The following is a 26,260-nucleotide window of genomic DNA, read 5'->3' as shown; positions in this document are numbered from 1 at the left end:
AAGGGGAAGATTGGGTGTATTGGTAGAGCTGTGCAAAGGACATACAGGTGGAATAGCAAGAGGTGCTACAGGACAGAATTGATGTTCATTGGCAGAGCTGTGGAGGCATGGGACCCAGGATTGGAATAATCAAGGGGGCTGCAGGACAGGATCGAGCTATGCTAGCAGAGCAGTGCAGGCACCCAGGCATGGCATACGAAGGGGCTGCATTGGCAGTCAGTAGTGAGATACTTTGAAATAGTTGTTTGGGGGGCAGAAACAGAAGAGAAGATTCATAGATTCCAAGGGCAGAAGGGATAATTATGATCATCTAGTCCAGAGGTGGGCAAACTACGGCCCACAGGCCACATCCGGCTCGCAGGACCCTCCTGCCCAGTTCCTGAGCTCCTGGTCTGGGAGGCTAGCCCCCACCCCCGCTGTTCCCTCTTCCCCGCAGCCTCAGCTCACTGCACTGCAGGCGCAATGCTCTGGGCGGCGGGGCTGCGAGCTCTTGCCAGGCAAGACCTAGGGCCTGACCCGGTGCTCTGTGCTGCGAGGTGGCGTGGCTGGCTCCAGCCAGGCAGCACGGCTGCCTGACCCGGCTCTGGGCGGCACGGCTGTAGCGCCGCCAGCCACCAGTGTTCCAGGCAGCGCAGTAAGGGGGCAGGCAGCAGGGGGGGTTGGATAGAGGGCAGGGGAGTTCAGGGGGTGGTCAGGGGGTGGGGGTGGATAGGGGTTGGGGCGGTCAGAGAGTGGGGAACAGGGGGGTTGAATGGGGGCAGGGGTCCCGGGGGGGCAGTCAGGAATGAGAGGAGGGGTTGGATGGGGTGGCAGGGGATAGTCAGTGACAGGGGTTCCAGGGGTGGTCAGGGGACAGGGAGAAGGGGTGGTTGGATGGGGCAGGAGTCCTGGGGGGGCAGTCAGGAATGAGAGGAGGGGTTGGATGGGGCGGCGGGGGCAGTCAGGGGACAGGGAACGGGGGGGTTGGATGGGGCAGGAGTCCTGGGGAGGGTGTCAGGGGGCAAGAAGCAGGAGGGGTCAGATAGGGGCCGGGGCCGGGCCACACCTGACTGTTTGGGGAGGCACAGCCTCTGCTAACTGGCCCTCCATACAATTTTGGAAACCCGATGCGGCCCTCAGGCCAATAGTTTGCCTGCCCCTGATCTAGTCTGACCAACCGCCTATGTAACACATGCTATAGAACTTCCCCCAAAGTAATTTTTTTTTGAACTAGAGCATATCTTTAAAAAAATACAATCTTGATTTTAACATTGTCAATGACAGAAAATCCACCACAATCCTGGTAAATTGTTCCAATGATTAATTACTCTCACTGTTAAAAATATACACCTTATTTCCAGTCTCAGTATGTCTAGCTTCAACTTTCAGTCACTGAATTTTGTTATACCTATGTCTGCTAAACTCAAGAGCCTATTACAAAATATTTGTTCCCCATGTAGGTACTTATAGACTGGAAACAAGTCACTCCTTGACCTCCTCTTTGTTAAGCTAAATAACTTGAGATCCTTGAGTCATGCTGCTGCAGTTCAGGATTGAGATGTATGGTAGTGCTATGGGGGAGTGGAATGGCTGAGGTGTAACAGGTGCACTTGGAGCTGTGTGAGAGGGCCCCGGGTTTAAAATAACTTGAATGTTGCAGATCAGGCTTAAGGTGAATTAACAAATCTGGGTTAAGAGGGGATTTATAAGAGTGCCATGATATGCCTGTTGCAGGTGAACCATGAGGTGTATTGGCAGAGCCATGCAGGTCAGGAAAAGAAGGGGATGCCATGGGTCAGGATTGGATTGCCCTGGAGAGTTGTCATAAATGTCCTTCCACACCTGAACGAAGGTAGTGTAACTGCTGTGCCATTCTTTTTTTGCCTTTGAGCAGCAAAGTTCTGGCAACTAAGAATGGGGATCGTTTTATTATGAAGTGCCCTGGGGGCTAAAGAAGAAGGGAATTCTCCTACCCGCTAATGAAATTGACACCAAGCACTGCCCCAAGCAGCGAACTGTCCTGCAAAGAGATGAATCGCCTCGGCAGTGGAAGAAACTGCAATGCATGTGTAAGCAGAGTCAGGATGAGCTCTACCCTGACATCTGGTGGCGAATTATGGCGAGTGTGGAAAAGAACTCCAGGGGCGGATCTTGTTTGCATAGGCACACCCACACGCCTAGCATGAGCCCACAGCAACCGAAAGTGGTTACTTTGGCTGGTGTGGGATCCCCAGTTTCTCTGTTATTGGGGCAGGAAGAATAAAGTTTTGTTACCCTGATTCTGTGAATCAAGGCCAGTGGAACTGTTGTATGACAGAAGGACTGAGTGAATCCGTCACCATTACCTAAGTAGCATTTGCTTGTCAAGGGGCATGGGTTACAAAACCCAGTGAATTGAGAGAGGATGGGGACAGGTATTTGTACCTGATGGTATGGGCCCCCTGCTGAGGGTTTGAAACACCAATTGCACTGCCTCCTCTCTCCACTGTTGAATGTCAGAGCTAACTTTGATTCCCTTAGGAGTCTAGTTACAGGCTGCTGAGCTGAATTCACTTTGGGCCAATGGTGCACCAGCACTGGGGCTCCCCTACTATACTATGAGCTGAAATCGCTAAGAGCTGAAATCACAAAAGAGCTGAAATCACTGAGTGCTGTGTTAACTAGTGGGGGAGCCTGAAGCTATGTTGCTCAGCAGCTGGCGGAGCAATTTGTGGGGACGACTGGAGGAGCAGCGAGCGGCGTGGAGCCTTGAGGGGCCGGTTGGAGTGGCCCAAGGAACGGCGAGCGGAGCTGTTTGCGGGGACGGCTGGAACGGCTCACAGGTCGGTGAGCGGAGCGGAGCGGAGCAGAGCGGAGCAGCTTGTAGAGCGGAGCAGTTTGTGGGGTGGCAGGAAAGTGGACCGACTTGTGGTGAAGGCTGTGGCGGAACCCCCACGGAGAAACAGACGGCTGGCCAGCCTCGGATCACGTAAGGTGCCCCTTAACACCCTGCGTGCCCCCCCCCCTTTTACTCTGGGGCTGCACTGACCAGGGACAGAGACTTTGGGGGTTGTTGAACTTTTGGGACTTTGGGTGGTTGCTGGACCCAAGAGACTTTGGGGGTGTTGGACTTTGGGGACTTGGTGATTTTTGGGTTGCTGGATTCAAGAACCAAAGGGAAAGGACACTGCCCCATTTGCTGGGGTGGGTTTTGCTCATGGTTTGTGTTATGAATCCTGTTTGTGGTGTTTTTCCAATTTTATGCTGATGTCGTTTACCTCATGTTATTAAACATTTTCTGCTACACTCAGACTCCGTGCTTGCGAGAGGGGAAGTATTGCCTCTTAGAGGGGCCCAGGGGGGTGGTATGTAATTGTCCCAGGTCACTGGGTGGGGGCTCGAGCCGGTTTTGCATTGTGTTATTGAAACGGAACCCCTAGATACAGAACCCGGCCCTTGTTGCTGCCAACTAGATGGGCAGAAGGGTTACACATGATAGCGATCCTGGCCATAATTCAGCATGATCAAAGCGGCCAAATCATGCTAATTTCAGTCACAGTCCAAATGTCTCCTTCCTAAAACCGGCACTAATTACCAATGAGATGACAGCCCCGAACCAGCTTTCTAAAATCCAAGCCAAATGCAAATACAAACAAAAATTAGAGGCGCATTAGAAATTACATCTTCCCCCCTCCATCCCTTTGCTAGGTACCCCCTTCTTGCTGCCTCTCTTGAGGGAGCTGGCCCCAATCCCAGTGGGATACAATGTCAAGGCTTCTTCGGGTTTATGCTGGAATTCAGCCTGCTTTCCCCTTCGCAAGATCAACCTCAGCCAATGGCAGCCTCCGGCTCTGCTGCGAGGCGAGCTGGGATTGGTGCAGGAGCTCTGCTGATCACTGTGGAAACCCCCCCCCCCGCCCCAGTGATGAATGGAGGGGCATGCTGCTGGGGGAGGGGGAGGGCAGCGGGTTGAGGTTCCCACAGAGCAGGGTTATTAGCGGAGAGGGGAAGCCTATCCGTGCAGGGAAGAGCAGCCTAGGGGGCACTTCAGAGCAGGCAGCGGGGCGGGGTGACTGCAAAGGGGCTGGCAGCGGAGAGGGAAGGGAAGACAAAGAGAACCCCAGAGCGAACATGAGAGGCGGGAAGGGGGGAGAACAGGGGATCAGCTGAATTCAACCCGGGGGAAACGATCTTTCCTTCCAGCCGCCCTCCAGGAGGCGCAGGCAGGCCGGGGGGCAGCGGGCGGTTCGGGCAGGGGGGGCGCGGAGCGAGGGGCGCCCATGGGGAAAGGCGGGGAGAAAGGCGAGGAGGCAGGGGAGCGCGAGGCGCAGAGCCGGCTCTACAGCTGGGAGGAGATCCAGCGGCACAACCTGCGGACGGACAAGTGGCTGGTGATCGAGCGGAAGGTTTACAACATCACCACGTGGGCAGCCAGGCACCCGGGCGGCCCCCGGGTGATCAGCCACTACGCCGGCGAAGATGCCACGGTAAGGCACAGCCGCCTCCGGGGGGCTCTGACACCTGCCCGCGGCTCGGGGTGGGGAGGTGCGGGGCGCTAGCGCCCGGCTGGCCGCGGGGTAGCGCCGCTGAAGTCAGCCGGGGGCACCAGGTGAGAAGCGGGTGGGTGGGGAATCGCAAGGCTTCTCCTCCCCCCCCCCCCCCCCCCCGGTGTTTGCCTTTGGTCTGGTGCAGCCTCGGCCCCTTGAGTCCGGGATCAAGCGATCCCCAGTTCTCTCCCTGCCTGGCAGGTGGCCCTCGCGTGGGGAGCCCCGCTAGCCAGCCCCCAAGACAGGGGGTAAGCGGGGGGGGGGGGCAGCGCAGGCTCCGAAGTGGCTCTTGCAGGAGGGGGGGCTTGAGGGGGCAGAGCGGGGAGCCGCTTTGCTCTCTCCCCCAGGAGGCAGGTCTCTAGTGGGCTCTGCCGCCCTTTGTAAGGAAAGAACCGGATCCGTTTCTCCCAGGCTGCTGCCACAGCTGTTGCTGCTGCACTGAGCTTTGCCTCCCGTTTCCATGGCTTCCAGCCCAAAGAGAGCAGAGCGGAGCAGCTGCAGGATCGGCCCGTGGCTAGCTGGCGGCGGGTTCCCAAACCACCTGCCCCAGGAGCGCAGCCACCGAGTCTGTGCTCCTCCCAGCCCATCAGCCCGCCGCTCGCTGCACACACAATGATTTCCTTTGCTGCCTCTGTACCCTTGGAGCAAAGCTTCTGAATGAATGGGCTTTGCAAATGGGCCATATTCTCCTTTCAGCTGCATTAGTACAAACCCATTGAAACCAGAAGGGTTGCAGCAGCAGACAATACAAATGAGAGACCGCTTTGGCTCAGATGTCTCCAGTTTGTCACTCAAAGGGCATTTGGTCTTGCTCTGGGGTTCAGCTTGTCTTTGCAAGGATTGTCCCACAGGTTTGTGGTTATATCACTGTTGTGTAGCTTCCCCAACTACATCCCACTCCACAGTCCTCAGTGCAACCCTGTACAGTAGGAGGCAGAATGATCTCAATGTAGGTTCAGATTCAAGCACCCGCTGCCAAACCCTGTCAGTGAAAGGGAGTCGATCTGCATCAGGCTCACAACTTTTCTATGTATCTACAATCATCAGCCACAAAATGCCCCTCTCATGCAGCTGTAAAAGGATATCAAGTCTAAACTGACATAGTTAACTGAGGGCTTCGGGAAATTATGAACTGGGAGTGCTCAGGGGAAGGCGGTAGTGACAAAAACACAACTCTGCAATGTAATTCACATTCTTGAGTCTTATAACGTCCCCAGCCTTAAGGATGCTCACACCATCAGCGCCTGAATATCCATCCCAGACTGCCCAATGGCAACACACCATCAGCACCTGACCATCCATCCCAGGCTGCCTCATGGCAACACACACCATCAGCGCCTGACCATACATCCCAGGCTGCCCAATGGGAACATACACCAACAGTGCCTGTACCTCCATCATGGGTTACACCTAAGGACTCACACCAGCTTGTTCAGTTGTCATGAACCAACTCCCAAGGGCATTGACAGCAGCAGCTCCTGTTCGTGTCACACACACCACCCACTAAGGCAGCTCATATCATTGCTACCACACTGGCCCTTTCTTCTGGGCCACCTATGAACACCCACACTGATGGTGTATGATCGCATGTGTTCACTTATCACAGGATGTCCCTAAAGGTGCTGACATTGATGGTTCCCATGACAACCCATTCATTCAGCATGAGCCTACCTCTAAAGATGTTTGTACCACGAGTGCCCATGCCAGCCTGGTTATCTGTCATGGGTTGCCCATGCTCAGAGTTCGTCCTACACAGGCCACACCTCACTGTGTTCTCACAGTTGGTGCCTGTGGCATTCTGTTTATGCCTCATCTCATGGACAGCTGTCATACTGCCTTAGACCTTGAGAAGACAGACTAGATTTGCAGTGTGTTCCATGGTGCCTTTTAAACTGTTGAGTGTCCCAAGGGCTTCACAAAGCAAGAGCCTGGATACTATAATGCTGTGATTGGGATGGCAAATAGGGCACCCATTTTGGTGCACAGCTACAACTCACACATCTCTGGAGGTCAAAAACTGTTTTTACTGGGAAAAGCCAGGACAACCCCTCCCACTGACATGTTAGCAACACCAAGGAAGCTTCAACTCATCTGGACAATGTCCAACTGGGGACAGGCAGAAGAGATCTGAATGTAACATATCCAATTATTTCATATCACATCTCCCATTCCATCCCCCACTATAGCACCGAGGGTTATCCCAAATCCCTATGTGGGGCTTGAACCCATGACCTGCCGGCCTAGAAGAAATTGCAGATACAATACAAGAGGTATATCTGATGACACAAGAACTCGTCAGTCATTGTCACACTCTTTTTTCTGGTGGTGAGAGATGAACTCAGTATTAAATATTCAGGAGCTTGTGTTCTCTAGACTGCTATTGGAGTATGTTGAAACTTTCCCCTCTCTGCATAAGTCTGTGACATACTTAATGAATCTCTGTCATGCTCACATGGAGGGAATCTATGACTTCACTGCCCCTGGGATCTCCCTTGAGAATGGGAGTAAGGTGTGAGAACAACAGGGGACTTAAGGGCAACCCTGGCATTTTTTATGTGTGCACGTTTCTGTCTTTCCCCATAGAAAAGTGAGTGTGACAGTGCACCCCATAAGGTTTTATGGAAATATGCTTATGAATGTATATATGACATAACTGGAATATGTTTTATGCTACATATGCCATGTAACATATTTCTGTAAAGGTTATGATCTACTGAATACATTCCTCCTATTTGTATACATGTATAATTTTTGTACTTGAAGTTAGGAATATTGGCTGTATACTTGCTTGATTTCTAAGTAGCCTTAGTTAAGCATTTGGACAGCTTCTTGAGAAAGGAAAGTGCAAGTTAAGTGCCCAGTCAAGAAGCACTTAATGTGTCATAACTATAAAGGGAAGGGTAACAGCTCTCCTGTGTACAGAGACTCCAAATCCTTTTACCTGTAAAGAGTTAAGAAGCTCGGGTAACCTGGCTGACACCTGACCCTAAGGACCAATAAGGGGACAAGATACTTTCAAATCTTGGGGGGGGGGGGAAAGGCTTTTGTTTTGTGCCCTTTGTTTAAGGGGTTGTTCGCTCTTGGGACTGAGAGGGACCAGACATCAATCCAGGTTCTCCCCATCTTTCTAAACAAGTCTCTCTTATTTCAAAATTGTAAGTAAAAGCCAGGCAAGGTGTCTTAGATTTACTTTGTTTTCTCAACTTGTAAATGTACCTTTTACCAGAGTGTTTATCTTTGTTTGCTGTACTTTGAACCTAAGACAGAGGGGGGTCCTCTGAGCTCTTTAAGTTTGTTACCCTGTAAAGTTATTTTCCATACTGATTTTACAGAGATGATTTTTACCTTTTTCTTTAATTAAAAGCCTTCTTTTTAAGAACCAGATTGATTTCTCCTTGTTTTAAGATCCAAGGGGGTTTGGATCTGTATTCACCAGGGAATTGATGAGAGGTTTCTCAAGGCTTCCCAGGGAGGGAATCCAGTGAGAATGGTGGCAGCGGGACCAGAGCTAAGCTGGTAGTTAAGCTTAGAAGTTTTCATGCAGGCCCCTACATTTGTACCCTAAAGTTCAAAGTGGGGATACAGCCTTGACACCTTAGTTAAGCATTTGGACAGCTTCTTGAGAAAGGAAAGTGCAAGTTAAGTGCCCAATCAAGAAGCACTTAATGGACAATGGATCTTGGAAGGCTCCAATCCACATAAGAAGTCTACTTGAGGATGTTCAAGGTGGCGTGTGAACCATGGCTGCTACCTGTAAGTTCTGAGTCATGCATGGACATGTGACTTGCCCATGTGACTCCCAAACTCCATCTTGTAGCTGGGATTCTACACAGGGGGTGGGAGGGGTATCCACACAGAAGAAAAAGTCTATTTAAACCTCTGGGAGACCCCTGCATTTGGTCTTCAGCTGGCTCAAGAGATAGCCTTTCCATCCGCAAGGATATCTGAGAGAAACTGGAACAAAGGACAGCAACTACAGGTGGTGTGAGTGATTGCTAGACCCAGACTAGAAGGAGACTAGTCTGTAAAAGGAAGCTTACTGGAACACCTCCGAGGGTGAGGTTTTATCTGTATTCAGTTTTCTTACTGTATTAGACATAGATTTGCGTGTTCTATTTTATTTTGCTTGGTAATTCACTTTGTTCTGTCTGTTACTACTTGGAACCACTTAAATCCTACTTTCTGTATTTAATAAAATCACCTTTTACTTATTAATTAACCCAGAGTATGTATTAATACCTGGGGGAGGGGAAACAGCTGTGCATTTCTCTTTATCAGTGTTATAGAGGGCGAACAATTTATAAGTGTACCCTGTATAAGTTTTATACAGGGTAAAATGGATTTATTTGGGGTTTGGACCCCATTGGGAGTTAAGCATCTGAGTGTTAAAGACAGGAACGCTTCTTAAACTGCTTTCAGTTTAAGCCTACCGCTGTTAGGGGACGTGGTTCAGACCTGGGTCTGGGTTTTCAGCAGGCTAGTGGGTCTGGCTCAAACCAGGCAGGGCACTGAAGTCCGAAGCTGCCAGGGCAAGAAAGCAGGGGCAGAAGTAGTCTTGGCACATGAGTTGGCAGCCCCCAGGGGGTTTCTGTGATCCAAGCCATCACAGTGAGACTTTTAAGGCCCCTCAAAATAAATGGATTGAAGGAAGCATCCAGGGCAGACATGAAATGCATGTCGTGTATTTGGGGAATACATTAAAAGAAAGTGGAGGGGATATTGGTAGGATAAGCGTGGGGGGGGGGGGTGGACAGCTGAGTAGCAGGCAGAGACAGCTCCCTGGCTGTAATCATGATGAGCACGAGCCAGCCCCTAGAACAGTGGTTCCCAAATTTTAACAACCCCTTTCACTAAAATGTCAAGTCTCGTGAACCCCCTCCTAAAAATGAATATTTCCAGGGATTTTCTCCCTTACCTCAGCATAAATTAGAAAAGCAGTGATCTTGGAAATATAAAATGTGTTTTTATGACATGCTTATTACACACTATTTATTAATTATTATCATTACAGTATTTTAATTACATTATGAAAACAGCAACACTTCCAAGATCTCACTTTTGTAGCTTGTATCAGTTTTGATTAAGCCTGTTATAAGACAAGGCTCCTATCAGAGGCACCAGTAGAAAAAAGGGGTGCGGGGGCAAAGCCTGCGTGCACCCTGGGGCCTGGGGGGCACCGCCAGAAAAGTGGGGGGGGGCAGCAGGGGCTGCCAGAAAGAAAGGGGAGGGACCTGCAGGGGGGGGGGGTTCACGCCGACGCGGGGGCAGCACGTGACCCTCGTCCCCTCGTACTGGCGCCTCTGGCTCCTATCTTTCATCAAGGAGTATCAGATGTGAAACAGCATGAAGGTATTTAAGAAGCCAACTCAAAGAGTTCCTCCTACACAAGAATTCAGGTCTTGAGCTGTCCAAGCAAACAATGCATGTTACAACAAAGCTTAAACTTGTTCTTCATAATAATTTAAAAACAATACTAGCAGCCTATTTAATTTTAAAAACAGCAAAAAATAACTGCCTCCCTTTCTATTTCATATGAGGAGTCTTGAAGTTTAAATCTCCTCAGTGTGATAGATATGCTTGCTTTGATCTGCTTAGCTCTTGGAAGTCCCCAAGGCTCCGGGTTGCTGGCCCCGTGCTGCCCGTGGTCCCTATGGACAGCTATGTCCGCCATTAGGGAATTTTTTCCCAAGAACCCCCTGTAATATTTTGTGAACCCCCGGGGGTTCACGAACCCCAGTTTGGGAACCACTGCCCTTGAAGATTCATTTTTCCCATGAACTAAATGATGCTAATCAGATATTCGCTATAATTTCCTTTGTGATTCGAGCGCTCCTTCATTTTTCTCAGAACCTTTGCTCTGAGTGGCTGATTCTCCATGACCTGGCAGCAAGAGTCCTTGGATATTCACCCCAAAACATTAATTCTGGTTACCGCCATCCTCTCTTACTTCCTTTTTGGGTCATCTTCTGGAGGTGACATCAGTCCCACAAAGGGAGCGAGGAGGAAGGAGTCTAGTGACCTGCATTAACATTTTGAGGGAATACCCATGGAGGCTTGTTGTCAGGTAAGAGGAAGGATGGGCCAGTGGTTAGGGCACTAGCCCAGGGATTGGAAGAGCTGGTTTTAAGTCCCTGTTCTGCCACAGACTTCCTGTGTGACCTTGGGCAGGTCACTTGGCTCCCTGTAGCTCAAGTTCCCATCTGTAAAATAGAAATAGTAGCACTTCCCTACTTCACAGGGATGTTGTGAGCATAAATACAGCAGAGATTGTGAGGTGCTCAGATACTACAGCAATGGAGGCTATATAAATATACAGACGCTCCCTGACTTACGCAAGCATTCCATTCTGGAACGCCTTGCATAACTCGAATTTTGCGTAAGTCGGAAACGTATACCTGGCAATTACGCAAAAACAAAAAACAACCCCTCCCCCCATTTCTAGCTTACAGAACTTTTTCCGTAAGTGCGGATTTGCGTAAGTCGGGTTTGCGTAACCCAGGGGGCGTCTGTATAGGGTACATAGATAGAACTAGTGACTCAGGACAAAGTTTGCTTGGGCTGGGTCAGAGGACCAAACAGAAACAGTTCCAAACTGTACCCAATGGAAGCTTGTGCTGAAGGCCTTGTTGACACTGGGGATCTATCCCAGTTTCAGCCATTGGTGTAGCTGTATTGGTGCTAACCCTTAGTGTTCACAAGGCAAACTACGATGATGGGAACCAATGTGTCTCACCCCTGCTTGAAATGTGCCTGTGCAAATCATGGCTTTCCTTGTCCACACTGGGGGTTTGCACTGGTGCAGCCAGTGACTGAAATCAGGGCCAATCTCCCAACATAGTAAAGGCACAAACTGAACCTATCTGACTGCAAATCACCCCTTATGGTAACAGGCTTTCACTTTGATCCTCACTTGCTTATAAAGAGGGATTGTTTAGACACTTTGATACACCCTAACCCAATAAGAGAAAGGTTTCTCTCTCCCTGGTTGAGGTGGAAAGGGATCAAATTGCTCCCAGAACTAATGGGAAAGTCCTGACTCCCTGAAAAAATGTTCATTATGTAAATCAGATTTTTTTTTGGCTTACTTTATTCAATGTTATTAGGCAGCATATTCTGCCTCTTCCCCCCTGCTGAGACTCTGGTATTTTACAGCTTTCCTAATCTCTACATTATTCCCATAGACTTTCTTTTTCTTTCTCCCCCTCCCCCTGCTGGCTCCCCACCTTCTCCCTGCTACAGCACTTGCTTCTCATACAGTGATGCTAATATCCTCCTCTCTGTGTTTCTTTAGCCCCAATTTAAATGACTCAGATTGACATGCCCCCTTCTTCCTCCTTGCTCATCCACTTCCTCCAGCAAAACTGAGGTGGACAGAGCAGTTTTAGGGCCTGATCCAAAGCCTGTTGGAGTAAGCTGAAAGACTCTCTGACTCCAACGGGCTTTGGATCAGGCTCTTAGCCCAGTATTTTCAGAAGGGTTCAGCACCCACAATTTAGGACAGATTTTGAAAAGAGCTCATCTACTTGTGACATTACACCCCATGAGGTTTTATGGAAATATGCTTATGAATGTATATATAACATAACTGGAATATGTTTTATGCTACATATGCCATGTAACATATCTCTGTAAAGGTTATGATCTACTGAATACATTCCTCCTATTTGTATGCATGTATCATTTTTGTACTTGAAGTTAGGAATATTGGCTGTATACTTGCTTGATTTCTAAGTCACCCTAGTTAAGCATTTGGTCAGCATCTTGAGAAAGGAATGTGCAAGTTAAGTGCCCAATCAAGAAGCACTTAACGGACAATGGATCTTGGAAGGCTCCAATCCACATAAGAAGTCTACTTGAGGACGTTCAAGGTGGCATGTGAATCATGGCTGCTACCTGTAAGTTCTGAGTCATGCATGGGCATGTGACTTGCCCATGTGACTCCAAGACTCCATCTTGTAGCTGGGATTCTACACAGGGGGTGGGAGAGGTGTCCACACACAAGAGAAAGTCTATTTAAACCCCTGGGAGACCCCTGCATTTGGTCTTCAGCTGGCTCAAGAGATAGCCTTTCCATCCGCAAGGATAACTGAGAGAAACTGGAACAAAGGACAGCAACTACAGGTGGTGTGAGTGATTGCTAGACCCAGACTAGAAGGAGACTAGTCTGTAAAAGGAAGCTTACTGTAACACCATTGAGGGTGAGGTTTTATCTGTATTCAGTTTTCTTACTGTATTAGGCATAGACTTGCGTGTTCTATTTTATTTTGCTTGGTAATTCACTTTGTTCTGTCTGTTACTACTTGGAACCACTTAAATCCTACTTTCTGTATTTAATAAAATCACTTTTTACTTATTAATTAACCCAGTGTATGTAAGGAAAGCAGGGGCAGAAGTAGTCTTGGCACATCAGTTGGCAGTTCCCAAGGGGGTTTCTGTGATCCAACCCATCACACTCCTATACAGGTCAGTTGTGGATAATGAGCACTTGAAAATCTGGCCCTTAGTGTTTAGACCAATAGGAACATAGGACTGAAAGGTTTCAGAGTAGCAGCCGTGTTAGTCTGTATCCGCAAAAAGAACAGGACTCCACATTCTACAGGACATTATCCTCTGATCCCATTGATGATTACCAAAAGAAACTACACCATCTGCTCAAGAAACTCCCTTAAAAAGCACAGGAACAGATCTTTACAGACACATGCCTAGAACCCCGACCAGGGGTATTCTGTTTGCTACCCAAGATCCATAAACCTGGAAATCCTGGACGCCCCATCATCTCAAGCATTGGCACCCTAACAGCAGGATTGTCTGGCTATGTGGATTCTCTCCTCAGGCCCTACACTACCAGCACTCCCAGCTATCTTCGAGACACCACTGACTTCCTGAGGAAACTACAATCCATCAGTGATCTTCCAGAAAACACCATCCTGGCCACTATGGATGTAGAAGCTCTCTACACCAACATTCCACACAAAGATGGACTACAAGCCATCAGGAACAGTATCCCCGATAATATCATGGCTAACCTGGTGACTGAACTTTGTGACTTTGTCCTCACCCACAACTATTTCACATTTGGGGACAATATATACCTTCAAGTCAGCAGCACTGCCAACATTTTTATGGCTGACTTAGAACAACGCTTCCTTAGCTCTCGTCCCCAGCACCCCTACTCTACTTGTGCTACACTGATGACATCTTCATCATCTGGACCCATGGAAAAGAAGCCCTCGAGGAATTCCACCATGATTTTAACAATTTCCATCCCACCATCAAACTCAGCCTAGACCAATCCACACAAGCGGTCCATTTCCTAGACACTACTGTGCTAATAAGTGATGGTCACATAAACACCACCCTATACCGGAAACCTACTGACCGCTATACTTACCTACATGCCTCCAGCTTCCATCCAGGACACACCACACGATCCATTGTCTACAGCCAAGCTCTAAGATACAATCGCATTTGCTCCAATCCCTCAGACAGAGACAAACACCTACAAGATCTCTATCAAGCATTCTTAAAATACAATACCCACCTGCTGAAGTGAAAAAACAGATTGACAGAGCCAGAAGAGTACCCAGAAGTCATCTACTACAGGACAGGCTCAACAAAGAAAATAACAGAACGCCACTAGCCGTCACCTTCAGCGCCCAACTAAAACCTCTCCAGCGCATCATCAAAGATCTACAACCTATTCTGAAAGATGATCCCTCACTCTCACAGATCTTGGGAGACAGACCAGTCCTTGCTTACAGACAGCCCCCCAACCTGAAGCAAATACTCACCAGCAACCGCACATCATACAACATAAACACTAACCCAGGAACCTATCCTTGCAACAAAGCCCGATACCAACTCTGTCCACATATCTATTCAAGTGACACCATCATAGGACCTAATCACATCGGCCACGCCATCAGGGGCTTGTTCACCTGCACATCTACCAACATGATATATGCCATCATGTGCCAGCAATGCCCCTCTGCCATATACATTGGCCAAACCGAACAGTCTCTACGCAAAAGAATAAATGGACACAAATCTGACATCAGGAATCATAATATTCAAAAACCAGTGGGAGAACACTTCAACCTCTCTAACCACTCAGTGACAGACTTGAATGTGGCAATTTTGCAACAAAAAAATTTCAAAAACAGACTCCAAAGAGAGACTGCTGAACTTGAATTAATATACAAATTAGATACAATTAACTTAGGCTTGAACAGAGACTGGGAATGGTTAGGTCATTACACTAATTGAATCTATTTCCCCATGTTAAAATATCCTCACACCTTCTATGGGTCATCTCGATTATCACTTCAAAGGTTTTTTTCTCTCTCCTGCTGATGATAGCTCATCTCAATTGATTGGCCTCTTACAGTTGGTATGGCTACTCCCACCTTTTCATGTTCTCTGTATGTATAAATATCTTCTTTCTGTGTGTTCCATTCTATGCATCCGATGAAGTGGGTTTTAGCCCACGAAAGCTTATGCTCAAATAAATCTGTTAGTCTCTAAGGTGCCACAGGACTGAAAGGGCCAGCTCTAAATTACAGACCCCAGTCCCCTGCTATCATAGGCAACCCCATCATATAATTCCATTCATTAACATAATAGCTCCAGCTTAAAACTAGTTAGGTTGTTGGTCTCCACTACTCCTATAGGAAGTATGGTCCCAAACCTCACTCTGGTGACAAGAAACCTAATTTCCAGCCCTTCTCTGCATTTGTTCCAATTTGAATTCATCTTTCTTGAACACAGCTGTTCATAATTATACACAGCATTCTTACCAGTGCCTTGTACAATGGCATTAATGCTTTCCTGTCTCTACTAGAAATATTTTACCTGATACATCCTAGGATGGTATTTGCTTTTTTCAGAGCAACATCACATTGGTGGCTCATAACCATCTTGTGATCAACTGATACTTCCAGGTCTTTTTCCTCCTCTGTCATTTCCAATTGATGAGGCCCCAGTCTACAGCAGAAATTCTTGTTATCAGTCCCTAAGTGCATGACCTTACACTTCTATGCTATTAAATTTCATTCCATTCCTCTTTCTCCAGTCCTCAAGATCATCCATTTTCCCCCATATGATATTCCAATCCTCCTCTTCATTGACAATGACTCCCAATTTTGTCTTCTTTATTGAAAACTGAGGCAAAGTATTAATTTACTGGGGATATATCTAGATTATCTTTAATTTCTATCCCATTTTCACTGCACAGCAGCCCCACTTCTTTTCTTGTTCTCTTTTTAGTTATACTGCTAATGAACCTTTTACTGTTTGTTTTAATTTCTTTGACAAGGTCCAACTCAGTTTGACTTTTGGCAATTCTCACCTTCTCCTCACACTTTCTGACCTCCATGATGCAGCTTTTTTAGCTGATTAATCACTTCTTCTTTTCCTTGTAGGCTCTTTGTTTACTCCTCGTCTCCTTTATGAAGTGGTTGTTCATCCAGCTAAATCTGGAGCACTTCCCTACAAGTTTTTCCCCCTTGCTTGGGATGTAAATTCCAGACAGTTTTTGCACTGTTGAATTAAAGAAATTCCAAGCCCTCTCCACATTTAAGTCCCCTGAGCTGTTTGGTCGACCTGACATCACTAATTAGTTCCCTTATTTTCTCAGAGACTGCCCTTTTGAAGTAAAAAAAAAAACATAGCAGCCAACCTGTTCGGATTATCTTTCCATTGAATTTAAACTGAATCAACTTGTGATCACTCGATCCAAGGTTTTTTCCTTTGACCAGCTCTTCTATAATGTCCCCACTACTTACCAAAACCAAGTCTAAAATAGCATCAACTCTTGTGGGCTCAGTGACGGTTTGGTGAAGAAATCTGTCAGCTACCACATCCAGGAGTAACCGGGCCTTACCATTATTGGTAGCATTTGTTCTCCAATCTATATCTGGGAAGTTAAAGTCTCCCAAAATGGCACAATTTCCAGTAGTATTTAATGATACTCTCTAATAATATTTAAGTGTTCTCTATTCATATCCAAATCCGACCCTGGGGGTCTATATCTAACCCTTAACAGTATCCCAGTAGAACCTCTTTTGCAATCCTTCGTAACAAACTATGTTATCACTTCTTGTGTCTTTACAGTCCTCCCTCCTTTCCTCTCTCATGTCTTCAAATCCCCATCTGAACTCCACCATCATCTCCAGGTGGATCTCTAGCACTTGGATCTTTTCTGCCATGAACTCTATCAGGTGGCATGTCATACGTAAATAGCTTTCATCAGGTACCCATTCAAAGATATTATACAACCCGCAGCTTCTGCATCCAGTCTTTGTCTCCACTTCTCCTCAGGACACCTCTAGCGCCACCTCCATAGCCATCATTGTCTTTTCTTTCTAGTCCCTTGCCTTAAAGAAGAAAGGATGAAAATCCCCTGAACTCCCTCCTACAGACTCCCAAGTTTTCTGTATTCTGTTTGCTAGGCCCTTCTCAACAGATGGGACTTAACACTCCTGGGTTCTATTCCAGGCTTGGAGACCTTGGCCAATACCTCGTCTCCTTTGAAAATCTTAACCTTATTTCCTTGGGTGACACAGTGACCACATTAGCCAGTCTCATTGTGTGAAGAGTGAAAATCCACATGCTGGCAATGGGCTAGGTCACTAGGTAATGGACAGTGTCATGCAAAAGAAAACAAAGCCTGAGTCCCCTTGTGATCTCTCAAGCAAAGGGAAATACCATAGATAAGGAATTTGGCAATTTAAACAAATAAGCAGGTTTCTGGTGGTGGCTCTTGTGACAGTAGATCTCAGTACCATGTGGACCTGTTGAAATTCACTGGGTGGAAGTTCTGTGAAGATTCTGGAGTGAATATCAGAATTTTGCTGTAACAGAAATGACTGAGCTGGAGGGAGGGATCCTTGCTTTTGAGAAACTCCCCACCCCACTGCCACTTTGGGCCAGATTCTGGCCAGTTCCTGTGATGGGAGGGGTGTGTAAAACTAAAGTGCCAGTCAGAATCCCATCAGGAGTATAGTCCCTTTTCCCTGCCAGCACCTGTGGGAGCTAGGTACCTAAAACTGAGCAGGAAAGAGATGGAGGAAGAGTCAAGGTTTTGCCACCAATGGAACTGGCAAAGCACAGAGAGGAACATTTGTTACACACATGCAGTGTGCACTGACGGGGGAGCCCTGTGCAGAATTTTGACTGACTCAGCAACTTGGCCTCTGCATCCCATCCAGGGTCTCAAGGTAGCAGAGCCAGAACCTTGCACTTTGTAAGGAGGGAACTATCCAACACCTTGAAAACTCTGAAGAAAACCTCTCTGACAAATGGATTTATCGTTTTCCCCTCCACTGTGTGGGAGCTGGAATATTCTGGGTGCATAAGTGGGGGTCAATTTTATGAATTTGCTGAGGTTCCAGTCAGATTTTAAAGCTGAAATCTAACCATCAGATTTGCCAATTGGATAAATATTGTAACCAGTATCTGAACAGAATTTAATTTGGATAACCCTTTTTTATTGCGTCCAGGGAGCGTTCGCTTACTAATGTTAACACAAGGTTTTTCTCAGGTCAACTTTTACCTTGCATAATATTTCTGAGAGCAGGCTGCTTAGGGCTTGTCTACACAGAGACTTAGGGTATGTCTACCCTACCCACAGGATCGGCAGGCAGTGATCGATCCAGCGGGGGTGGATTTATCGCATCTAGTCTAGTCTAGTCTAGAAGCCAGAGTGTAAATCTATAGCACGCTAGCTTGCCATGCGCTAACTGCTTCTGTGCATTAAAAGTTCCATACTGTACTTTGACATACTGCTGTTTCAGTACTATGGATGTTTTAGGGTATGTCTACACTGGGAGCGAGTCTCCCAGGCCAGAGCCACACACTTGTGTTAGCGGAACTCAAACTAGCACATTAAAAATAGCTGTGTAGACAGTGCTTTGATGTTGCAACTTGGGCTGGAGCTCAGGCTTGGGCATTCAAGCTTCCAAGCCTGGAGTTGCAATTCCCCCCTTTTAAGCATTTTCATTGAATATTTTAGAGCTATACACAGGCTTTCAATATTCTTTTTCCTCTGGAATTCATATCACTTTTAGAGTTACAGAAGGCTGTTGGTGTGCAGAGACCACTGTCTAGCACGGTGACCAATATTGTCTCCTTGCTTACTTGTACTCCTCCATTTGTCTATATGCATCTGTTTTCACTTTCTTACACTTTGATTGAAAATTCCTTGGGGCAGGGATTGTCCTTTTGTTCTGGTGTTTATATTGTGCAATGGGGTCCTACTTTATTATTTTTTGTATTGTTGGTAATGCAAATAATAATACTAACTTAGAAAAAAAACTCAAAAAATCTTTAATCATTCCTCTAAATTTAGTGGACATCATCCATACATTCTTTGATTATATTTAATATCTTTCTTTTCAGATCCTTTAGGGCTTACTAGAGACATTGTACTGAAAGAATGAGACTGATCATCTGCATATTGAGAGATGTTTTTCTGATACATAAGGCAGACAAATTCACAGCTTCTAACTGGGGTGAAAGATATATTGGACTTCTTTTTGCCTAGGTGCTTAATTCCACTGAAATCAATGGGAATTAGAGCATGCTCTAGGTACCTATCTGCATCTTTAGGCACCTAAATACCTTTAAAAATCTGGCCCTTTGTCTACAAACTGCATATTCATTCATCTAATTCTAGCAGCATCTGCTAGAACCAGGAACACTGCACTGAAAGAGTTGTGTACTGTGGGTACTGACAGTCAACTGACACCAGAATTGGGGAAACTGCTTGGGTAATGTGGGGGAAACCCTGAGGAGAAGTCATTGCTGGGAACAAACAGGAAAGGACCACTGCAATTGCTTTTTATTGAATCCCATCTGTCTGCCTGTGTTTCCAATCCAGGATGCTTTCTGGGCCTTTCACCTCAACCCCAGCTTTGTGCAAAAGTTTCTCAAGCCATTACTGATTGGAGAGCTTGCCCCAGGGGAACCTAGCCAGGACCGAGGCAAAAACGTGAGTAGCTGCAAACCCCTCTCTGTGGGCTCTGTTTCTGGAGAAGAGTCTGGTCATGCCGCAATTTATCTACAAAGCTGCCCTCCAGGTTCCTGTGTGCAAAGCCACTACATATAATTCACAAGCCTTCTTCACTATAGACAGCTCTAGCAAGTGCAGGAAACTGCAGGGAAAGACACCCACAGTCAGACAGCTCTGTGTGGCCATGTGGATGTCCCAGTATTGACTGGTGCAGGGACAGGCAACACTTAGGTCAACTTCTCCTGACCTGCAGCACCCCTTGCTATTCCCCTCCTGCAGGCTTTCAACAGCTCTGCCTGTGCAGTTCAGGCCTGATCTGTGACAACTAAAGAAGAGCCCAGTTCAAACTCACCGATTTGAGCACTTGCAAACTTTGGATAAATATGGATCAAGATCTGGATCCAGTCTTTGTGGCTGGAGTTCATCTCTAGTCAATAACCCTGTTGCTCAAATTCTCATGACCCGGGTCTGCCCATCGTTCCATATGGCATGTCAGTTTTGTGCTACGGACAAAAGGCCATGAGACCATCAAAACGAGACTGCTTGTTATCTAAAGCAGATTTGAACTCTCTTCCATCCTCTGCCTCATACCATTGACCACGCAGCCCAAGCAAACACTACTCTGAACTTCATATGGACTTGTCCTGATTAGCTCTCAGCAATGGAGAAGTCTGTGAAAGTGGCCATGTTTGTGGAGTAAGTGGCAATAACACCAGTGGGTGAGATGAAACAAACTGCTCGCTCCGAGCACTGTGCTTATGAAGCTGTAACACAACAGGGCCCTTTATCCACTCCATGTCAATGTGTCCAGCTCTATGCAAGTCCCAAATGTTCCATTCATTCATTATTCAGACCCTGTGCACTGCACAACTGACTCCTAAAGTGAAACCCTTTCTCTTCCTTATTGTTCTTTAGCCTCCTGAGTTTATGACCTGCCTGTTTCATGCACAATAGCAGTGACTACATTAACCTGCATTACCTCTTGACCTGCTTTCATGAGTGACTGCACGCTAACTGAACACATCCCAAAGAGAATGGAGCTGCCTTGGCACTATACTCTCTCATCAGCAGAGGTTCAGGGTTATGCATAAGTGAAGAGACTGAATTCTCTCTTCCCCAAGGAGAGGGGAGAAGTCCCTTTATAGCCTATATGGAATGAATTACAGAGCACTGAGACTGGATAAATGGAGAGGTGTTGGACCAGCTGGTGTAAATCGCCATAGCTATATTGACTTTAGTGGGTCTCGGGTGACTTACACCAGCTGAAGATCTGGATTTTAATTGTAATTCAGAAGGTGGGATAAGACCCATCAGGGTAGGGACTAGGATCAGGTTCCTGTGGGGGGCAGTATAGAAATTCTAAAGACTGCATGAGTACAGAGACTAATTCTTCTCCCATTCTGGGGAAGCTGATGACTCCAAAACAGGCAGGGGTTATAGTGTGGAAGCCCAAGCTTGAATGGACACATTCACACATGTAAAGAAGGTGCATCTTAAATCCTGCATTTCCATTTTGCAGCCCCAGCTGGTGGATGATTTCCGGGCCCTGAGAAAGACAGCAGAGGATATGAATTTGTTCAAAGCAGATCCCTTATTTTTCTCCCTTTACCTGGGTCACATCATCATGATGGAAGCTTTGGCTTGGTTACTAGTTTCATACTACGGCACTGGCTGGATCACAACCTTTATCCTTTCCTGCATCCTTGCAACCTCCCAGGTGAGAAATGGCATGGAGTAACGGGGGTGCATGTGCTTCCACGACAGGTGACCTGTCAGTGCATCCCGTCGTTCAGAGCACCTCATGCCGGGACTATCACAACACTCACTTTGGAAGAACATTCATGAACCTCATGCACCCCTCAGCCCCCTCACTGCCTTGCTCTTGCTCATAGGGCGCCTACTCACTGCCTCACACTCGGATGCATTGAGTCCACTGCCTGTCTCACGTCCCCCTCCCATAGATCCAATACCAATGAAATTAATACAAAACTCTTCCCCTTCCACACTTTTTCTGTGCATAGGACTGTGCATATTTCATACAGACACACAATACTTGCCTTCCACTCTGGGTGTCCTTTCTTACTTACCTTTGATTTCAAGCAGCCCTGTCACCCCTGGTCCTTTTTCCTCTGCAGGCCCAGGCTGGGTGGCTACAGCATGACTTTGGACACCTCTCTGTCTTTAAGAAATCTAAATGGAACCATATCGTCCACAAGTTTGTCATCGGGCACCTGAAGGTAAAGGTCATTTGCTGGATGCCAGCACACACTGTGCAGAAAGGAAATGATTGCAGCAAAGGAGACTGGGGATCCACTCCATCCCATTTCACAGACTGTAGGTGTCAAAGCCATAAACCCCAGCCTGCCAGTCGGATCTCACCCTTTCAGAGGGAGCAGCAGCAGGGAGGAAGAATTAGTGACAGATTCCAGGTGGAGTTCTTGGAGGCTCAGATAGGGGAGCCAGATCCTCAGCTAGTGTAAATCATTATAGCTCCAGTAACACCAATGGAACTATGCTGATTTCCACCAGCTGGGGATCTGGCCCATAAGATTGTTAAAATGAAGCATTATACAATCTCCTTTACTCCCCATTCCCCCCACTTTCCCTACATAAAGCCCAAGTAATGTGTTTATTGATTAAAACGACCACCCTGCCATCTCTCACCCATTCGGGACAATTTTAGAACTTCAGTCCAGGATAGGGTCCAACACAAGAGTCCTATACAATATAGCTGGCAAAACGATCCACCTACAGTGTGGAGTCTTGTACAAAGGGATGGAATGGTAGGCATTATTAGATGCATATTTAGTTTGGCCTTGGCCATTTTAACCTCAGGCATGGAATGACCGCACTAGCAATAAAAAGTATTAAAAGGCAGCAGTGAGACAACACTGTGTCCAGACCCAAGGTGGGGCATCATCTATTGAAAACCACAGCAACAAGTAACATCCTTGGCCACAGCTCTGTTCTCACCTTGTGACAGTGTCCCTCTACCCCTCTTGAGGCCCAGCTTGGGTGGTACTGACCAGACATTTCCCAATTTGCAAGCAGCACAAATAATGCTCAATTGCTACCCAACCTGCTTTAATGCAAGGAGAGGAAATAGGCAGTCCTAGCAGAAGAAGCCCATTCTTCCTGGTGTATAAAAAGGGATTAAATATGGAGAGTCTCATTTGCATGGACAAGGTTAAGCAAATTGCCAGATTTGGGGTCTAGATAAATTTTCTTCTTCGGGGCACATTTGGCAGTATAGAAAAAAACAAGGGAGGAGGCAGGCAAAATATCAGAGCAGAGAGATGATATCTCAGAGAGAGAGATCAGCAGGGATCTGGGGTGAAGAGGCAGGATTTCCGTTCCTCTAGAGCACTGAACAGAGGATAATCTTTTAGGATTAGATGGGCATAGCCTACATGATACAGCTCCTTTCCTTCCGGGGGAGAGGAGGGGCAATGTTGGACCTTTGCCCATCTCACAATTCTCTGTGTTCCTCCTTCTTCACTTTATAGATGATCACTTGCAGGTCCTGAACAGGGAACACCAAAAAACCACAAAGCAATTTATTGCAGCAATCTAAAAACGAGGGCTCCCACGTTGGGGTTGGCTATTCCCTCACTGCCAGCTTCTCAACAATGCCCCGTTATTCATAGCAACCAGAGCTCTCAGATTGCCCAGTCCTGGGACAACCGATTTCCAACATGTGTAAGCAGGGGCAAGTAACCTCCGAATGCTCATTAACATGACTAAACTAAAGGCAGCTTTGTGAGATGGAGGCTCTCTGTCCACTCTGAATTCTTGGAAGCAGCCAGCTGCCCACAACGCTTATCACCAGTCACAAGGCAAGTGCTTTGCTGGCCTTCTGCCTGAGCATCCTTGGCAGTGGGACAGCTTGGCACTGTGTTTCACAAGTGCCAGAGGGAAATGAGGATATAGGACCCTTATGGGACACGGTCCAGTCTTTTTTTTTTAATACTCTCCATTAAAATCTTCTTAGACACTGGAAAATAATATTTCTTTCCTGGCCAGTTTTGTCTTTTTTCCATTGGGCAAAGAGGGATTCTTTTCATATTCTTTCTTCCATTGCATAAGCCAACATGGCTTTGCCTGCTTACATCATTCTTGACATCATCCATGAAATGGGTGATGACACTGAAGACAACAGAGCTCTGGGTAAAGGATGCTGTTTATCTTGAGCTTCCCCTGCTGGTGGGATGTCTGTCTGCTGGTCTTTGCAGCATATAAATATTAGGAGTTACAGGTAAGCAAGGCTAACTTCTTTTTTCTCAATGTGAGTGGCATTTTTTTTAAATGATATACTAATCCAGACAGATCCAGATCCTCATCTGGTACTAATCAGCCTGTCAGAGCAGAGGATTTAGCCTCTTCACTCTTACAACAATTTCACAGGTAGCTAAGAGTTTGGACATAAACTATATGCCATGGGCGGTTTAGAATATACAAGTGAATGAATATCATAGCGGGGGGATCATCTCTCTATTAGTGGGAACCATGCCTCCCCATTTACTAAACATTTCCTCCCTCTTCCCAGGGTGCCTCAGCAAACTGGTGGAATCATCGTCACTTCCAACATCATGCCAAGCCCAACATCTTCAAGAAGGACCCAGATGTGAACATGATGCATATTTTTGTCCTGGGAGATTCTCAGCCCGTTGAGGTAAGACAAGGAAGTGGTGTCTGCTGGTGGGCTCTAGAGAACTTTTTCTGTGAGGACAGAGGTTGATCAGTGTCTGGAGGACCAGACCTCAGCTCTTAAGACTTCATCTTTGAGGAAATGTTCCCTGCATCTATATTTTCTGACAGGAGTTTGGATCAAAATTTGAGAAGATGTGAGGGCCAGAAAGTTCAGTGGTCGATATAATTTCTCATGCCTGTTTTCAGCCCAAAGGTGAGCATATTTTTAGATAGCTTGAGAGCTAGGGAATGAGAATGAAGAGAATGCAGAAATAGGGAAATTTTCATCCCATTGTTCTGAGATATCCAAGTGTGGATAAAATGGTGCAGAATACTCATTTGCTGACTTAACACAAACAGGGTTTCTTTCTGATATTTCCAACTTGTCATTGGTTTATTTCTTCTGTGAGGACAGGTACCTCTTGTGAGTAGTCAAAGCAAATTCCTTTAAAAAGTTGATCTAATATTGAAAGAAATGCCTTACTAAATTTGTGTACAAACAGGAGTCCTCACTTCATTGGAGCCTTGGCAAATTCTGTTTAGAGCAGATTGCATGGTTACATCAGAATAATGGTTTCCTCTTGTGTCTTCTGCTTGGGGAAAAACATGAGGAAACTCTGGGGGGCGGGGAGAGAAGAGACCTACATTAATGCAATTGTAGTGCTGATGTGTTAAACACCAAAGGCTTGGTTGTACTTCATTTCCCAATCCACCACCCAGCAGAGCTGAGCCAGAATAGCAGGGTGAATGGTAATTTACTGCCAGTATATTATACCCCTGAAGCAAGCGGGGAACACAGAGGGAATTGCAGCTCCCTGAGATGTAATTCCTTCCTGGGGCAATTCAAGCATGGGCGGTGTCCTTGGGACACAACCTAGTCCTGCAAAAATCCATAAACTCAAAAGACAGGGGGCCAGATGTTGGACTATATAAATCCATGAAGTCAATGGGGCTATATTGATTTACAACAGCTCAGGTTCAGAGCCATGGTTCCCAAGGCAACTATGAGTCAGCCACACTGCACACAGTAACTGTATCTATTAAGGTAATGCAATTAAATCCAATTATCTGGGGCCACAATATTTACTCTCTGTATTGTACAAAAACCTAAGGGAGGGGTATCATAAAGATCAATAGTGATATATGATGTATCAGCATAAGGACATGCAGCAAAAAAAGCTTAGAAAGCCAACGTGTGGCTCTGAAACACCACGGCAATGGCATTTGTAACAAACAGAATATAGGAAGACATAAAAGAAAATACTAGTGCACACTCATGCCACCACAACCCACTTCTAGGCCACAAAGAAGCTAATTCCAGATACATGATAGAGAGGCTGCCTAAAAGATGAGTTACCTGCACAGGTACTGAGAGTGTTCTATGAAGACAGAAAAGTCTAGCCATATGTCACTGAAATGAGTGACCCAGAATGGACCATAACAAACCACTAATCAACCATTACACTATGGTGGCTAGATATCAGGAGTCAGATCTTCAACTGGTGTAAATCAGTGCCACTCCATTGATGTCAATGGAATTTACCGATTTACACCATTTGAAGAGCTGGCCCCTGATAGCTAGGTTTTGAGGATGATGGTCCCATCACTGCACAAATAGCTGAGCAGAATGTGGGTGCTTATAGCAATGAAGGAATTGGTTCTGTCTTCCAAGATGAGTGTATGAAGTATGAGCACTATATCAGTGCTTGGATGTGCTTGCACTCTTGTATATTGAAACCTTACCCTAGTGCAGCCTTGCAGAACTTGGACCGCACTTAATTCCCTTCTCATAAATCTGTAATTCCTGAAATCACCAGTGACCCACAGGCCATGTGAATGTATTACTGGTGAAAGGTGTTAGCCTGTTTGAACTCGGATGAAGACATGGAACAGGTCTCATAGACTCATAGACTTTAAGGTCAGAAGGGACCATTATGATCATCTAGTCTGACCTCCCGCATGATGCAGGCCACAAAAGCTGACCCACCCACTCCTGGAATAATTCTCTGGTGATGCCCCTCAATCAGAAGGAAGGGAACAAAATGGAACAGGGGTC

The 26,260-nt window shown here is 46.6% G+C and overlaps 1 protein-coding gene across 1 annotated transcript in view; it reads left to right on the top strand.

The window, feature by feature from the left end:
• Positions 1 to 4,238: 4,238 nt before the first annotated feature.
• Positions 4,239 to 26,260, top strand: part of FADS2 (fatty acid desaturase 2) — a 38,195-nt gene continuing 16,173 nt past the window's right edge. The window contains exons 1-5 of the mRNA XM_024197971.2: positions 4,239 to 4,445; positions 19,384 to 19,494; positions 21,035 to 21,232; positions 21,651 to 21,752; positions 24,062 to 24,187. Of these exons, the coding sequence (XP_024053739.1) occupies positions 4,239 to 4,445; positions 19,384 to 19,494; positions 21,035 to 21,232; positions 21,651 to 21,752; positions 24,062 to 24,187 (744 nt within the window). The remainder of the gene's footprint in view (positions 4,446 to 19,383; positions 19,495 to 21,034; positions 21,233 to 21,650; positions 21,753 to 24,061; positions 24,188 to 26,260) is intronic.

This window comes from Terrapene carolina, unplaced genomic scaffold (genome assembly GCF_002925995.2).
Source record: "Terrapene carolina triunguis isolate 2854851 unplaced genomic scaffold, T_m_triunguis-2.0 Scaffold90, whole genome shotgun sequence".
Classification (NCBI taxonomy): domain Eukaryota; kingdom Metazoa; phylum Chordata; order Testudines; family Emydidae; genus Terrapene; species Terrapene triunguis.
This window is presented reverse-complemented; position numbering and strand designations above follow the sequence as displayed.